At 49.9% G+C, this 16,314-nt stretch overlaps 1 protein-coding gene across 3 annotated transcripts in view; it reads right to left on the minus strand.

Annotated features, from left to right (window-relative positions):
* Positions 1–15,526, minus strand: part of pdcd6ip (programmed cell death 6 interacting protein) — a 96,347-nt gene extending 80,821 nt beyond the window's left edge. The window contains exons 1-2 of one of the 3 annotated variants that reach the window (XM_085993846.1): positions 15,002–15,526; positions 41–95 (exon numbers count right to left, since the gene is read on the minus strand). In XM_085993846.1, coding sequence (XP_085849972.1) covers positions 41–95; positions 15,002–15,210 — 264 coding nt within the window. In that variant the 5' untranslated portion in view covers positions 15,211–15,526. The remainder of the gene's footprint in view (positions 1–40; positions 96–15,001) is intronic. The other 2 variants (XM_085993845.1, XM_085993844.1) reach the window with 2 other exon arrangements.
* Between the last annotated feature and the right edge of the window lie 788 nt (positions 15,527–16,314).

Here is a 16,314-nt window from a genome sequence, read left to right on the forward strand (position 1 = left end):
AAACATTTATTTACAGTGGTACAAATACAGACTTGAATACCTGATTTTCTGAGAATGGAAACTTGGGCTCAATGGCACACAGTTGGTCATAGTACCTGAAAGAGAAGCAAATCAGTTAGAACATAGCATTTTACATGTTCAGTACATGCACTTGCACAGGTGCTTTGAGAATTTAACCAATGCATCTTGAGAGAACTCCCCTGATCTTCTTTGAACAGCGCAGTGGGATCTTGTATGTCCACCTGTGGGGTCAGATGATGCCTCAGTTTAATGTTTCATCTGAAGGCAGTGCCTCAGACAGTCCTGCACTGACGTGCCAGCCAGATGATGTGCTCAAGTTTATTTACTCAATAAAGCAAAGCCCTCATTAGTTAGATAATCGCTTTAAATTTTAAATTTAAACCCGAAATTACTGAACCACAATCTTGTGCACAAGGACTTCAGAAAACTTGAGCAGCAAGCTGCTTAAAATTACAGGGCATTTCAGATCTCAAAACATTAACACAATTAACTGAAATTACAGAACAAATTATTGGAATATTTTACTCCCAAACTATAATTGGTAATTGTTCAAGCAATTCATATAAACATAAGTTTGCCACTGGCCACAGAACCTGTGTTTTGGAACAGCCAACCAGAACTAAATACACCAAGATGTTCTTAAACTGTCATTCTCCATATTAATTTTTTCCACAAATTAATTGTTGAATTTTTGTCATGTTCATTCATTGATGGGTTACTATTTTAAATAACAAGATCTCTGCACACTATCTTCGACTGTTCAGAGCAGTTCCTGTGTACATTGGCCCAGGATACACTGCAATGATCCGGAGAAGCACAGACAGCAACTCCTTCAATACCAAAGCTCCACTCATCCTGCAACCATGGGACAGGCATTTTAACAAGTTATAAAGTAGATCTTTGATCAGAGGAAAGGCTTACAGCTGTGTACGACATACTTTAATTCATCCATCCCTGAAATTTGAAAAGCGATTGTACAACTCAACAGCAGTCAGGCTCTAGAATTGGGCAGCACAGAGAGGCCACTCGACCCAGCAAGTCTGCACCGGCCCTTTTGAAGAGCAATCCAGTTAGTCCCATTCCCTCGCACCTTCCCCATTTCCCTGCAATTTTTTTTCTCCTGCAAGAATTTATCCAATTCCCTTTTGAAGGCTACTATTGAGTGTGTATCCCAATCAGGCAGTGCATTCGAAATCCTAACCACTCGCTGCGTAAAAAAGATTCTCCTCATGCCGCCTCTGGTTCTTTTGCCAATCACATTAAATCTGTGCCCTCTGGTTATCGACCCTTCAGCCATTGGAAACAGTTTCTCTTTATTTACTCTATCCAAACCCTTCATGATTTTAAACACCTCTATCAAATCTCCTCTTACCCTTCTTTGCTCCAAGGAGAACAACCCCAGCTTCTCCAGACGATTCATGTAACTGTTATCCCTCAATCCGGGAACCATTCGAGCAAATCTCCTAAGTACCTTTTCCAAAGCCTTCGCGTTTTTGCTAAACTGTGATGCCCAGAATTGGACAATACTTGAGCTGGGGCCGAACTAGTGTTTTATAAAGGTTTAGCATAACTTCCCGGCTTTTCTACTCTGTGCCCCTATTTCCAAAGCCCAGGATCCCATATACTTGATTAACTGCTTTGTTAACCTGTCCTGCCACCTTCAAAGATTTGTCCACAAGCACCCCCAGGTCTCGCTTCTTCCACCCCCTTGAAAATTGTACCATTTAGCACGTATTATCTCTCATCATTCTTATTACCAAAATGTATCACCTCACACTTCTCGGTGTTGAATTTCATCGACTATGCGCCTGCACATTCCACCGGCCTGTCTATGGCCTCTTGAAGTCTATTACTATCTTCCTCATGGAAGCGCAGTAAGCAGCAAAGTTTCCAGACATCTGCAGATTTTGAAATGGTGCCCTGTACCCCCAAATCCAAGTCATTAATGTACATCAAAAACAGCAGTGGTCCCAGTACGAAACGTTGGAGAACGCCACTGTATACCTCCCTCCATCTGAAAAACAGCCAGTCACCACAATTCTCTGTTTGCGATCCCTTAGCCAATTTTGTATCCATGCTGCTACTGCTTCTTTTATCCCAAGGTCTTCAATTTTGTTAATAAGCATAATGCGGTACTTTATCAAACGCCTTTTGAAAGTCCATATACACATCAACTGCACTGCCCTCATTCACTCTCTCTGTTACCTCATCAAAAAACTCAATCAAGTTAGTCAAACACGATTTACCTTCAACAAATCCATGCTGGCTCTCCTTTATTAGTCCATGCTTCTCCAAGTGACTTAATTTTCTCCCGGATTATTGTTTCTAAAAGCTTCCCCACCACCGACGTTAAACTGACTGGCCTGTAATTGCCAGGTTTATCCTCCTCCCCTTTTCTGAACATCTACAAATCTCCAGTCGATTGGCCTCACCCCTGTATCCAAGGAGGATTGGAAGATTGAAGCCAGCACCTCCACAATTTCTACCCTTACTTCCCTCAGAAACCTAGGATGCATCCCATCCAGACCGGGTGACTTATCCACTTTAAGTGCTGCCAACCTTTCTAGTATTTCCAACTCATGTATTTTTATCTCATCCAGTATCCCAGCAACCTCCTCATTTACTGTAGCTTTGGCAAAGTCCTCTTCCTTGGTAAACACCAATGCAAAGTACTCATTCCATACTTCAGCCATGCCTTCTGCCTCCACCAATAGACCGCCATTTTGGTCCCTAATCGGTCCCACCAATCTTCCGACAAACTTTTCACATCTATGCCTATAGAAAACCTTTGGATTTCCTTTATGTTGGCCGCCAATCTATTCTCCGACTGTCTCTTTGTCCCTCTTATTTCCTGTTACACTTCTCTGTACTTTTTATATTAAGCCTCACTCGGAATTGTATTATCAAGCTGACAGCGGTCATACACACCCTTCTTCTGCTACATCCTACTCTAACTCCTTAGTCAGCCAGAGAGCTTTGGCTTTGGTTGCCCGCCCTCTCCCCATTGTGGGAATGTACCGGAACCATCTCCTCTTTGAAGGCTGCCCATTGCTCCATTACATTTTTGCCTGCCAGTCTTTGACTCCAATTTACCCGGGCCAGATCCCTCCTCAATTCGCTGAAATTAGCCCTCCTCCAGTAGAGTATTTTTATTCTAGATTGCTCCTTGTCCTTCTCCATAACGGTTCTAAACCTTACGATACTATGATCACTACTCCAGAGATGCTCTCCAACTGTGACATTCTCCACTTGACCCACTTCATTCCCCAGGACTAGATCCAGCAATGCCTCCTTCCTCATTGGGCAAAAAACATACTGATCAAGAAAATTCTCCTGAACATGCTTCAGAAATTCCTCCCATTCTCTGCCCTTAACACAATCATTCCTCCATTCAATATTGGGGTAGTTAAAGTCTGTTATCACTGCTCTACAGTCCTTGCACTTCAAAGTAATTTCTTCGCAAATCTGCTCCTCTATCTCCTTCCCACTATCTCGTGGCCTATAAAATACACCAAGCAGCAGAATAGCTCCTTTATTGTTTCTTCACTCCAACCAAATGGATTCTAACTTTGGCCCCTCAAGGATATCTTTCTCTTTCTAGAACTGTAATGTTTTCTTTAATCAAAACTGCTACCCCTCCTCCTTTTTTCCCCCCATCCCTATCTTTCCCGACTACCTTGTACCCACGAATATTAAGCATCCAATCCTTCCTTTTTTTGAGCCAGGTCTCAATTATCGCCACTACATCATATTCCCATGTGACTTATTTGCACCTACAGCTCGCTAACCTTATTAACCACACTTTGTGCATTTACACACATGCACTCCAAACCTAACTTTAGACCTCTTTATATTTTCTATGATCCCAGCTAATTCTGTATCATATCTAACTGTGTCTCCCAGACCTCTCGATACCTTGTTTGTACTTTTTAACACATGTTGGTGCCCAACCCCCTGGCGAATTAGTTTAAACCCTTCCCAACACCCTAGTTAACCTGTTCTGTAAGGATATCGGTCCCAGCTCAGTTCAGGTGCAACCCGCCCATCTTTAACAGTTCCCTCCTGCTGCACAATTGGTCCCAAAGTCCCAGGAATCTGAAACCCTCCATCCTGCACCATGTATCTACCCACGCATTAACCTGCCGTATCCTCCTATTTCTACTCTCACTTGCATGTGGCACTGGGAGTAATCCAGAGATTACACCCTTTGAGGTCCTGCTTTTTAACTTCCTCCCTAGCTTCTTAAACTCGGACTGCAGGGTGTCAACCCTCTTCCTCCCTACGACGTTGGTTCCGACATGGACCACGACTTCTGGGTCTTCTCCTTCCCCCCCACAGAATGCTCTGCACCCTCTCCGTGATGTCCCTTACCCTGGCACCAGGGAGGCAACATAGCTTACGGAGTTCTAGTTTCTGATGAAATTCCTGCACAAATATAGTGCGCAACTATACTGCATTGCTCAACCAACTTCACTCACTATTTCAGACCGTGTACAGAGAGGGAGTTGAGCTTCATGATTTAACCATGGTGGCCATCTACAAACCGAAAGAAATGCTATTGCAGCAATTACGTATCAGCGATCAATCATCAGAAATCTTCTCGCTCATGTGCTTAAGTACCTGCAGACAATATCCTCCTCGAGGTACAACGCATATGCTGAGCACAGCATTGTGTGACAGATATGATTTTCATCAAGACAAATGCAAGAAAGTTGCCAAGTGCAGCATGTGGTTCATGGTAATCAGACCTTCACGACTGTTGGTTACCCTGGTCTAGAACAGCTGTTCCAAAATGTGAATGCCCAGATATAGCCATTAACAGTGTACCAGGTGGATCGTGCACACTTCAGAGTAAAAGCACCTTCCATGACTATTAATCGCTGAATGTATTGCTCACATGGTATCAAAACCGTGTCTTGGGATTACACATCATCTGTTCCAATCCTTTCCTGGTTTTGCATTTGGCTTTTAAATGTAGAAGCACTGCTAAGTAATGAGAAATTAAAGTGCTACTACATTCAATGTAAGTGTGCAATTATTTCCTTTATTGCTTTCATATAATTACTAACATCTACTACACTCGTTGCATTACTCACATTTCCTTAATTTTTACACTAAGGCTAGTCCAAGTCACACCTCTCCCAAACCCTCCAGCAAAAAGTGTACATTTTGAAAATATATTTTTTAAAAGGACTTCAATGCCCCATAGTCTTTGCTTTGTTCTGCCAATTGTACGAAAATAAATTCCATAGCTGGATGAATAAAATATTCACCACTTATGTGAGCTGACTGGCAAATTAGCTGCTTTGTAATCGCCTTGATTTGTGTTGATTCAGGGAAGAAAATACATCCTTTAGCTTTTAAGATCTGAAGGAACAATTTGTTTGGCCAGTTTCAACAACCAAAGGATAAGCACAAATATTACTGAAGAGATATCATTCTATGCAGAAGAACTGGGAGTTATAAAAATAATTTATATAAAAATCAGAAGTGGATTCAACTGTACAGTCCAATCTGTGCTGGGATAAAAAAAATACCTTGCAACAATTAAGCAAAAAATTGTGCGCAAAATACTCAAATTCATTCCCACTTGATCAATTATTTTAAGTTATGTACATCAGCACCTCCGCCCACTAATGTGGAACATGGCAAGCATAAGACCAAGGTGACTGCACAGATCAGGTATCAGTCACTCGTAGAGAAGAGATGTGCAACATAATGGCATCAACAGCACAATCAGCATCTGGCACCAAAAGTATAAAGTTACAGGAAGAGACACCACACTGACTAGAAAAGATGCAGTGCAACGGGAAATCATTCTCAGCTAGGTTGGGGAAGAGGAGGCCCAATAAACCAAAGTTCTTCATTGCAGCTGGGGGTGGGGTGGGAGTGAAAACCACGATAGCATAAAATAAGCCAGCAGAGTGTGCTTTCATCTGAGAAATAAAACATTAACTAACTATATACACTATAAATAAATGTGGCCAACGGTCTTCTAAACTGAGGGAAATCACTGAAAGCCTGAAGTGCAGCATTTCATACTAATATCAGGAGTACTAAAATATATATGAGGGATGGGATAATTAGGTGCTTGGATTTGTGCTTTCAAAATAGTAATGCTTGCAATATTTGGGGAACGATTAAGTCAAGTTATCTGAAAGTAATACAATAAGTAAAAGTTAGTTTAAAAACCACAATTGTTCAGGCAGGGTCGGGGCATCAAAGCACGAGATTTCTGCTGATTTTATTGCAGCAAAAATATTCAAGCATTAAAAAAAGGATGTAATGAGCAAATAACGACTTCACTCGAGAGTTAGCTTCTATTCAATAATAAAATACCATTTCAAACACTGCAATAAACCATAAAACAGAAGTTGTACCTTTTGAAATACAGAATACCTGCAATTTGACAATTGATGCCAGAGTTGGTGGGAAATTTCTGAACCAAGACATGCTGACAATACTCCTCCTCTGCGATCATGTGACACCAGGGGAAATAGGATTCTGCCCTTACTAGTGCATGATGGGATACTTGACATCTAATGTATTTTTGTACCATTGCCTGTGGACTAAAACCGAGTCAGCAGCAACTAAACGTAATCTTCTGACCTATTGCAATTAAGTTAATCACAACCTGCCAGAACAATACATTGCAGAACTATTGGGTAACCGCACTGCTAATGACATCTGGCCAAAGAATGAAAACAATTCTGTTAAAGGTCAATCGCGTTTCTCTTTATCTGCATGAATACTACATGATCAGATTGAACTTGTGTTCTTCACTGTATAAATATGATACAGACATGAGGGAGCAAATCATTTTTTGGTAACAAGATTCAAACAAAACCTCCTGACAGAATATAATTAACTAACTTTGTCTGAAGACATTTCTGTCCTGCTGACCTTTTGATTGTCCTTGTTTAATCGGTTTAAGATGATACAATACCATTACACGTGATCTATGGAACGCTTGCTTGTTTGAGTGTATAAATATGCTGCATTCACTGATGTTCGGTGGAGTTGTTGGCCTAGCCTTTGTCCAGGCAGCTCTCTCCTTGTATACAAGTAAAATAAAGCTTTGCTTATCTGACGGTACAGTTTGTTTCAGAGTCTTACTCGGAGTCGAGACTTCGACACACCAGGGGAGAAATGATCACTGAAATCACCTCGTGTTATTAACTACAGGACTACATGTCCACCAATATGCTACAATTAAAAACATTTCCCCTCCTTCCACCCATTTGAAAAAAAAATTTTTTTTTTTTTTTTTTGAATTGGTATGTTACAATTAATAACATTTAACAGAAAGCAACTGTCCCAATCAATGAAAGCAGCAAAATGGTGCATCGGGAGTTCTGGGACGAGCTATGGACCAAGGTATCCTACACCAGCTAACACAAGCTTCCAATCCTAACATTGCATTATCAAGCTGGAACATAAACAATTTGCCCTTTTTCAGACTGACCAAACTGAAGGCCATGGTAAAAAGGCATTTTGGCAAAGTTGGGGTAAAAAAAAAAAGAGAAAAGTAGAGGGTGACAAATCAACAGTTACACTAATCACAGCAAGAGAATTAGTGTAATAAATGAGCTACTACTGTAATAGAAAACATGTGATATAAAAGATATAATGCATAGAAAGTACAAAAAAATTGTTGCAAGTAACTGGGGATTTGAAAAGACAGGAGAAATAATGTATGTAAAAGCATGAGAAATAAGTAGAGGAACGGCTAAAGATGCAAATATGAAATGAAAACAGGAAATACAAACAAAACACAGTGGATGTACCAATCAGAAGAGAAAAAGAATGGGTCTGCATCATGGGCTCAGACACCCGCCAGCACTGTGCTCTGACCACAGGTCCCCGCCAGCACTGTGCTCGGACCACAGGTCCCCGCCAGCACTGTGCTCGGACCACAGGTCCCCGCCAGCACTGTGCTCGGACCACAGGTCCCCGCCAGCACTGTGCTCGGACCACAGGTCCCCGCCAGCACTGTGCTCGGACCACAGGTCCCCGCCAGCACTGTGCTCGGACCACAGGTCCCCGCCAGCACTGTGCTCGGACCACAGGTCCCCGCCAGCACTGTGCTCGGACCACAGGTCCCCGCCAGCACTGTGCTCGGACCACAGGTCCCCGCCAGCACTGTGCTCGGACCACAGGTCCCCGCCAGCACTGTGCTCGGACCACAGGTCCCCGCCAGCACTGTGCTCGGACCACAGGTCCCCGCCAGCACTGTGCTCGGACCACAGGTCCCCGCCAGCACTGTGCTCGGACCACAGGTCCCCGCCAGCACTGTGCTCGGACCACAGGTCCCCGCCAGCACTGTGCTCGGACCACAGGTCCCCGCCAGCACTGTGCTCGGACCACAGGTCCCCGCCAGCACTGTGCTCGGACCACAGGTCCCCGCCAGCACTGTGCTCGGACCACAGGTCCCCGCCAGCACTGTGCTCGGACCACAGGTCCCCGCCAGCACTGTGCTCGGACCACAGGTCCCCGCCAGCACTGTGCTCGGACCACAGGTCCCCGCCAGCACTGTGCTCGGACCACAGGTCCCCGCCAGCACTGTGCTCGGACCACAGGTCCCCGCCAGCACTGTGCTCGGACCACAGGTCCCCGCCAGCACTGTGCTCGGACCACAGGTCCCCGCCAGCACTGTGCTCGGACCACAGGTCCCCGCCAGCACTGTGCTCGGACCACAGGTCCCCGCCAGCACTGTGCTCGGACCACAGGTCCCCGCCAGCACTGTGCTCGGACCACAGGTCCCCGCCAGCACTGTGCTCGGACCACAGGTCCCCGCCAGCACTGTGCTCGGACCACAGGTCCCCGCCAGCACTGTGCTCGGACCACAGGTCCCCGCCAGCACTGTGCTCGGACCACAGGTCCCCGCCAGCACTGTGCTCGGACCACAGGTCCCCGCCAGCACTGTGCTCGGACCACAGGTCCCCGCCAGCACTGTGCTCGGACCACAGGTCCCCGCCAGCACTGTGCTCGGACCACAGGTCCCCGCCAGCACTGTGCTCGGACCACAGGTCCCCGCCAGCACTGTGCTCGGACCACAGGTCCCCGCCAGCACTGTGCTCGGACCACAGGTCCCCGCCAGCACTGTGCTCGGACCACAGGTCCCCGCCAGCACTGTGCTCGGACCACAGGTCCCCGCCAGCACTGTGCTCGGACCACAGGTCCCCGCCAGCACTGTGCTCGGACCACAGGTCCCCGCCAGCACTGTGCTCGGACCACAGGTCCCCGCCAGCACTGTGCTCGGACCACAGGTCCCCGCCAGCACTGTGCTCGGACCACAGGTCCCCGCCAGCACTGTGCTCGGACCACAGGTCCCCGCCAGCACTGTGCTCGGACCACAGGTCCCCGCCAGCACTGTGCTCGGACCACAGGTCCCCGCCAGCACTGTGCTCGGACCACAGGTCCCCGCCAGCACTGTGCTCCGACCACAGGTCCCCGCCAGCACTGTGCTCGGACCACAGGTCCCCGCCAGCACTGTGCTCCGACCACAGGTCCCCGCCAGCACTGTGCTCCGACCACAGGTCCCCGCCAGCACTGTGCTCCGACCACAGGTCCCCGCCAGCACTGTGCTCCGACCACAGGTCCCCGCCAGCACTGTGCTCCGACCACAGGTCCCCGCCAGCACTGTGCTCCGACCACAGGTCCCCGCCAGCACTGTGCTCCGACCACAGGTCCCCGCCAGCACTGTGCTCCGACCACAGGTCCCCGCCAGCACTGTGCTCCGACCACAGGTCCCCGCCAGCACTGTGCTCCGACCACAGGTCCCCGCCAGCACTGTGCTCCGACCACAGGTCCCCGCCAGCACTGTGCTCGGACCACAGGTCCCCGCCAGCACTGTGCTCGGACCACAGGTCCCCGCCAGCACTGTGCTCGGACCACAGGTCCCCGCCAGCACTGTGCTCGGACCACAGGTCCCCGCCAGCACTGTGCTCGGACCACAGGTCCCCGCCAGCACTGTGCTCGGACCACAGGTCCCCGCCAGCACTGTGCTCGGACCACAGGTCCCCGCCAGCACTGTGCTCGGACCACAGGTCCCCGCCAGCACTGTGCTCGGACCACAGGTCCCCGCCAGCACTGTGCTCGGACCACAGGTCCCCGCCAGCACTGTGCTCGGACCACAGGTCCCCGCCAGCACTGTGCTCGGACCACAGGTCCCCGCCAGCACTGTGCTCGGACCACAGGTCCCCGCCAGCACTGTGCTCGGACCACAGGTCCCCGCCAGCACTGTGCTCGGACCACAGGTCCCCGCCAGCACTGTGCTCGGACCACAGGTCCCCGCCAGCACTGTGCTCGGACCACAGGTCCCCGCCAGCACTGTGCTCGGACCACAGGTCCCCGCCAGCACTGTGCTCGGACCACAGGTCCCCGCCAGCACTGTGCTCGGACCACAGGTCCCCGCCAGCACTGTGCTCGGACCACAGGTCCCCGCCAGCACTGTGCTCGGACCACAGGTCCCCGCCAGCACTGTGCTCGGACCACAGGTCCCCGCCAGCACTGTGCTCGGACCACAGGTCCCCGCCAGCACTGTGCTCGGACCACAGGTCCCCGCCAGCACTGTGCTCGGACCACAGGTCCCCGCCAGCACTGTGCTCGGACCACAGGTCCCCGCCAGCACTGTGCTCGGACCACAGGTCCCCGCCAGCACTGTGCTCGGACCACAGGTCCCCGCCAGCACTGTGCTCGGACCACAGGTCCCCGCCAGCACTGTGCTCGGACCACAGGTCCCCGCCAGCACTGTGCTCGGACCACAGGTCCCCGCCAGCACTGTGCTCGGACCACAGGTCCCCGCCAGCACTGTGCTCGGACCACAGGTCCCCGCCAGCACTGTGCTCGGACCACAGGTCCCCGCCAGCACTGTGCTCGGACCACAGGTCCCCGCCAGCACTGTGCTCGGACCACAGGTCCCCGCCAGCACTGTGCTCGGACCACAGGTCCCCGCCAGCACTGTGCTCGGACCACAGGTCCCCGCCAGCACTGTGCTCGGACCACAGGTCCCCGCCAGCACTGTGCTCGGACCACAGGTCCCCGCCAGCACTGTGCTCGGACCACAGGTCCCCGCCAGCACTGTGCTCGGACCACAGGTCCCCGCCAGCACTGTGCTCGGACCACAGGTCCCCGCCAGCACTGTGCTCGGACCACAGGTCCCCGCCAGCACTGTGCTCGGACCACAGGTCCCCGCCAGCACTGTGCTCGGACCACAGGTCCCCGCCAGCACTGTGCTCGGACCACAGGTCCCCGCCAGCACTGTGCTCGGACCACAGGTCCCCGCCAGCACTGTGCTCGGACCACAGGTCCCCGCCAGCACTGTGCTCGGACCACAGGTCCCCGCCAGCACTGTGCTCCGACCACAGGTCCCCGCCAGCACTGTGCTCGGACCACAGGTCCCCGCCAGCACTGTGCTCGGACCACAGGTCCCCGCCAGCACTGTGCTCGGACCACAGGTCCCCGCCAGCACTGTGCTCGGACCACAGGTCCCCGCCAGCACTGTGCTCCGACCACAGGTCCCCGCCAGCACTGTGCTCCGACCACAGGTCCCCGCCAGCACTGTGCTCCGACCACAGGTCCCCGCCAGCACTGTGCTCCGACCACAGGTCCCCGCCAGCACTGTGCTCCGACCACAGGTCCCCGCCAGCACTGTGCTCCGACCACAGGTCCCCGCCAGCACTGTGCTCCGACCACAGGTCCCCGCCAGCACTGTGCTCCGACCACAGGTCCCCGCCAGCACTGTGCTCCGACCACAGGTCCCCGCCAGCACTGTGCTCCGACCACAGGTCCCCGCCAGCACTGTGCTCCGACCACAGGTCCCCGCCAGCACTGTGCTCTGACCACAGGTCTCCAAACCCAAATGTCAACCCGCATCCTCTCCTCCCCCCGGGCCACAGAGCCTCCCACAGCGCAAGCACCCACTGATCAAAAAATGAAGCGTGTAACTAAGGCCAGCAGTTACTGAAGTCAAGGTTAAGACCAAAGGGGTGCCCAAGAAAAAAGGTGAGAACAGCTAAGATATGCTGAACTTAAATTGTTATTTGATGTCTTCAAAACTCTCTTTGTATACTTGGTGACATAATAGCATGGTTCAGCAAGAAGTAATTGTAAACAAGGGCAACTATCCTACTAAATACCAACAGAAAATGCTGGAAAAACTCAGCAGGCCAGGCAACATCCGTGGAGAGAAAATAGAGTCAAAGTTTCGGGTCAAGCCCTTTGTCGAGATTGGAAAAGCACAGGAAATGAAACAGATTAAAAGGCCGGTTTGGGGGCAGGCTGTGAATGAACTGAAAGAGAAAGCAAGAAGGGCTTTCTATGCCATTAAAAAATCAATCCAAATAGAAATCCCAATTAGCATTTGGCTAAAAATTTTCAAATCAGTAATTGAACCAATTGCACTCTATGGCAGTGAGGTATGGGGACCGCTAACACGACAAGAATTTGCAAAATGGGACAAACACCCAATTGAGATCCTACATGCAGAATTCTGTAAAAGTATCCTCCGGACTCAAAGGAAAACAGTAAACAATGCATGCAGGGCGGAACTAGGCCAATATCCATTAATAATCACTATCCAAAAAAGAGCCACCAAATTTTGGAATCACCTACAAATGAGCAACCCCCAATGCTATCACTACGACGCCCTGAAATGCCAAGAGCTGACCATAAAGAAGAATACCCTCAGTCAACTAGTCCTGGGACTCAGTGAAGTAACTACTAACAATAACCAGCCCCAGGACAGTGACAGGGTAACACAAAGAATTCGACCCAACACAATCGTCGCTAAGCAAAAGGAAAAATATCTGACATATTGGACAGAAACAACAAAAAACCCAAAGCAAACTCAATTGCTACTTGGCCCTAAACAGACAATACAACATAGCTGATTACCTGACCATGGTAAAGGACAGCAAACTGAGAAAAATCCTGACAATGTACAGACTTAGTGAACATAGCCTGGCGATCGAAAAAGGTAGACACAGGCAGACCCGGCTACCAAGAGAGGACAGGATATGCTCTCACTGCAGTCAGGGAATGGTGGAGACAGAGATGCACTTCCTCACAGCTTGTAGAAAATATCAGGGCATAAGGGAGAATTTCTACCCAAAATTTACAAAAATATGCCCGGAATTCAGAAAATTGAATGACGACCAAAAACTTCCATACCTACTAGGGGAAGAGAGAAGTTGCATAACACTGGCGGCACACTATGTTACAGCTTGCCATAAACAGAGGGACAACCACTAAAGATAAGATAAGAGTATATATAAATTATATGAAAGTATATTTATACACTCAGGGATATATCTGTTTATACACTGTATGGATAGATCTGTATTTTTGTGAACAAACATGAATGTTTTCCGATGCTTTGGCAACATAAGATGTAACTTGTCATACCAATAAAGCGATTTGAATTGAATTGAATTGAGAACAAAAGAGAAGTGAAGAGACATTAAGAGGTATTCAAAACCAGACGAGATGGTGATAGGACTAGTGGAGACAAAAGACGGCTCTAGATTAGGTGTGAAATGCGCTGGCAGAATGAGAAACAGCTGCCATGTGGGAGAGAAAAAAAAAGGGGGGGGCCAAAGCAAAGGTGTGGATAAAAAATAAGTAAAATGTAATAGGGGCCGAGGTTATGATCTGAAATTGTTAAACTCAGTATTGAGTCCGGAAGGCTGTAAACTGCCTAATCGAAAGATGAGGTGCTGTTCCTCAAGTTTACGCTGACCTTCCGTGGAACAATGCAAGAGCCCGAGTACAGTGAGGTCCGAGTGGGAATGGGGCAGTGAATTAAAATGACAGGCGACCAGAAGCTCGGGGTCACCCTTACGGACTGAACGGAGGTGTTCCGCAAAGCGGTCACCCAATCTGCATTTGGTCTCCCCAATATAGAGGAAGACCACATCGTGAGCAGCGAATATCCTACTAGTTTGATCCATTGATTGAATTACAAGTGTCAGCTTGGCTCAGTGGCGGCCACAATCAGATGATGTGGGGTTCAAGCCCCATTCTAGGGCTGAAGTACATAATCTACGCTGGCAGTTCAGTGAGGGAGCAATCCACAGTTGGAAGAGATTTTGGAGCATCTGCCTATTCGGATGGATGTAAAAGATCCCGTGGCACCAAATGAAGAGAAGCAGTGACCTTTGTCCGTCGTGTTTGCCTACATGACAGGCTGGAAAATAAATGCAAGTTATTTCCTGACTACTTCGTGTATCACTGGCCGTTGAGAAGTATTTATCCTTTTTGTGGTATTTGGCCAATAACAAGAGGGAAATAAGTGTGCAGCTCGGAAGGCTGAGCGCGGGCTTCTCCTCTGTGATTCTGAAGTTTGCTTTGAAGCATTTTCAAGGCCCAGACTGAGGAGATAACAAAAAGTTGTGCGCAGACCAAACTCTGATTACCACAAAATAAAATCCTGCGCCAATTTCCCAGTGGCTGCCAGTAGAAAGAGTGCGCGGTCCCGCTGGCTGGACAGGCAAACAAGTCCATTCAGACAAAAGGTTTTCTTCATTAAATATATATTTATTTATTTTTTAAAAACAACGACGGATTAACAGAAGCCAAGGGAGGGCCGAGTGTCGGGACTGCCGGCCCCAACCAGCAACAGGTCGGCGTCCCGTCAGCGACTGGGCCCATCCTCGGCCTCTCTCCCCCGGGCTCCCCGGAGTCTTACCCAGGCCTCTCTCCCCCGGGCCCTTCCCCGAGGCCCAGGCCCCCCGTCCCCCGGGCTCCCCGGAGTCTTACCCAGGCCTCTCTCCCCCGGGCCCTTCCCCCAGGCCCAGCTCCCCTGGAGCCTCTCCCCAGGCCCAGCGTCCCCGGGCCTCCCCCGGAGCCTCTCCCCAGGCCCCCCGTCCTCCCCCGGAGCCTCTCCCCAGGCCCCCCGCTTTTCTCCGCGGAGCCTCTCCCCAGGCCCAGGCCTCTCTTCCCCCCGGGCCCTTTTCCCGGGCCCCCGGGCCCTCCTCACCTCAGCAGAATCTCCAGCGAGCTGTCGTGCTTGTCGAGCGGCCGGCCGACCGCGCTTTTGCGCAACTTGTTGAGTTCGTCGGCCGCCCGGCCGTACTCGGCCTGCGCCTCCCCGCTCGGGTAGGCGGTCTGGATGAACTTGACAAGCGGCTTCGCCACGTCCACCTCGGACGCTTTCTTCAGCGGCACCGACACGAAAGTGGTGGCCATGGCCCTGGTCCCCGGCCTCGGCCCCCCGCACACCGAGTCACCGAGAGAGCGTCACCGAGCCCCGGACACACACAGACCGGGCCCCGCTCTCCAGCTAGTTCCGCGATGATGTCAGCGCGGCGCCTCCCTCCCTCACACTGCAGCAGCGGGCCGGGCGGTGCGGCCCCACAGGTGGAGCCTAGGTTGGGCTGGGTTTGGGTTAAGGTGCGAGTCACGGAGCTCCTGTGGCTTCTCTTTGTGTTTTAATCCTTTCCGCAAACCAAAAAAAACCAGGAAATACTTCAAACATTTCCCTGCGCACAAATATTAAAACTTTCTGCCTCCTTTGAAAAGCTGAAATGATGTGGAGATGCCGCTGTTGGACTGGGGTGGACAGATGTGAGAAGTCACACACCAGGTGTGATTTCAAATAAAGCTGTTGGACTATAACCTGGTGTTATGTGACTTCTCACATCTGAAAAGCTGAAGACCGTGCACTCTTTTTGGTGTTTAAACAAATTGACTGTAAATTAATAAAACTTAAAACTAATTAAATTAAAATGTGGTTGGCCGGGGCTGATGATGCACTCCAATCCCCGCGACGCCCACCGGTCGCGGAAAGCCTTGAGCGTGCCGGCGGACATCGCCTGCTCCGTCTCCAGGGCCACCCGGGCGCAAACGTGGCCGCGGAAGGGAGGCAGGCAGTCAGGAATTGATGAAGATCATGTATAAGGACTAAGATATTACATGGTTAGATAATGCCAAGCAAAAACGAGGAGTCACTAGATTGCCAATAGGACTGGCATAAAATTGTTTTTCACTATGGGTACCTGTACTGTTAATATTATTGATTTATCTGTAAAATTTACCACTGCATTTATACTGTTAACCCTAAAGCTGTTTTTAAGGCTTTGTTTTATTGCAGCTAATGAATGTAATGGGTTTATTATGTAATTGATGAGTTGTAACAAGTACTACCATATTTAAATAAATATGTTTGACTCAAAAAAAAGCAACGCTGAAAACCGTGTATAAGGACTATGATATTACATGGTTACATATGTAATACCCACTGGAAATGTTATGTACGCTAAGTATGGTTATCAATCTTTAACTTAGACACTG

Source organism: Somniosus microcephalus, chromosome 7, assembly GCF_052327205.1.
Source record: "Somniosus microcephalus isolate GS21.2 chromosome 7, FLI_Smic_1.0, whole genome shotgun sequence".
Taxonomy (NCBI): Eukaryota; Metazoa; Chordata; class Chondrichthyes; order Squaliformes; family Somniosidae; genus Somniosus; species Somniosus microcephalus.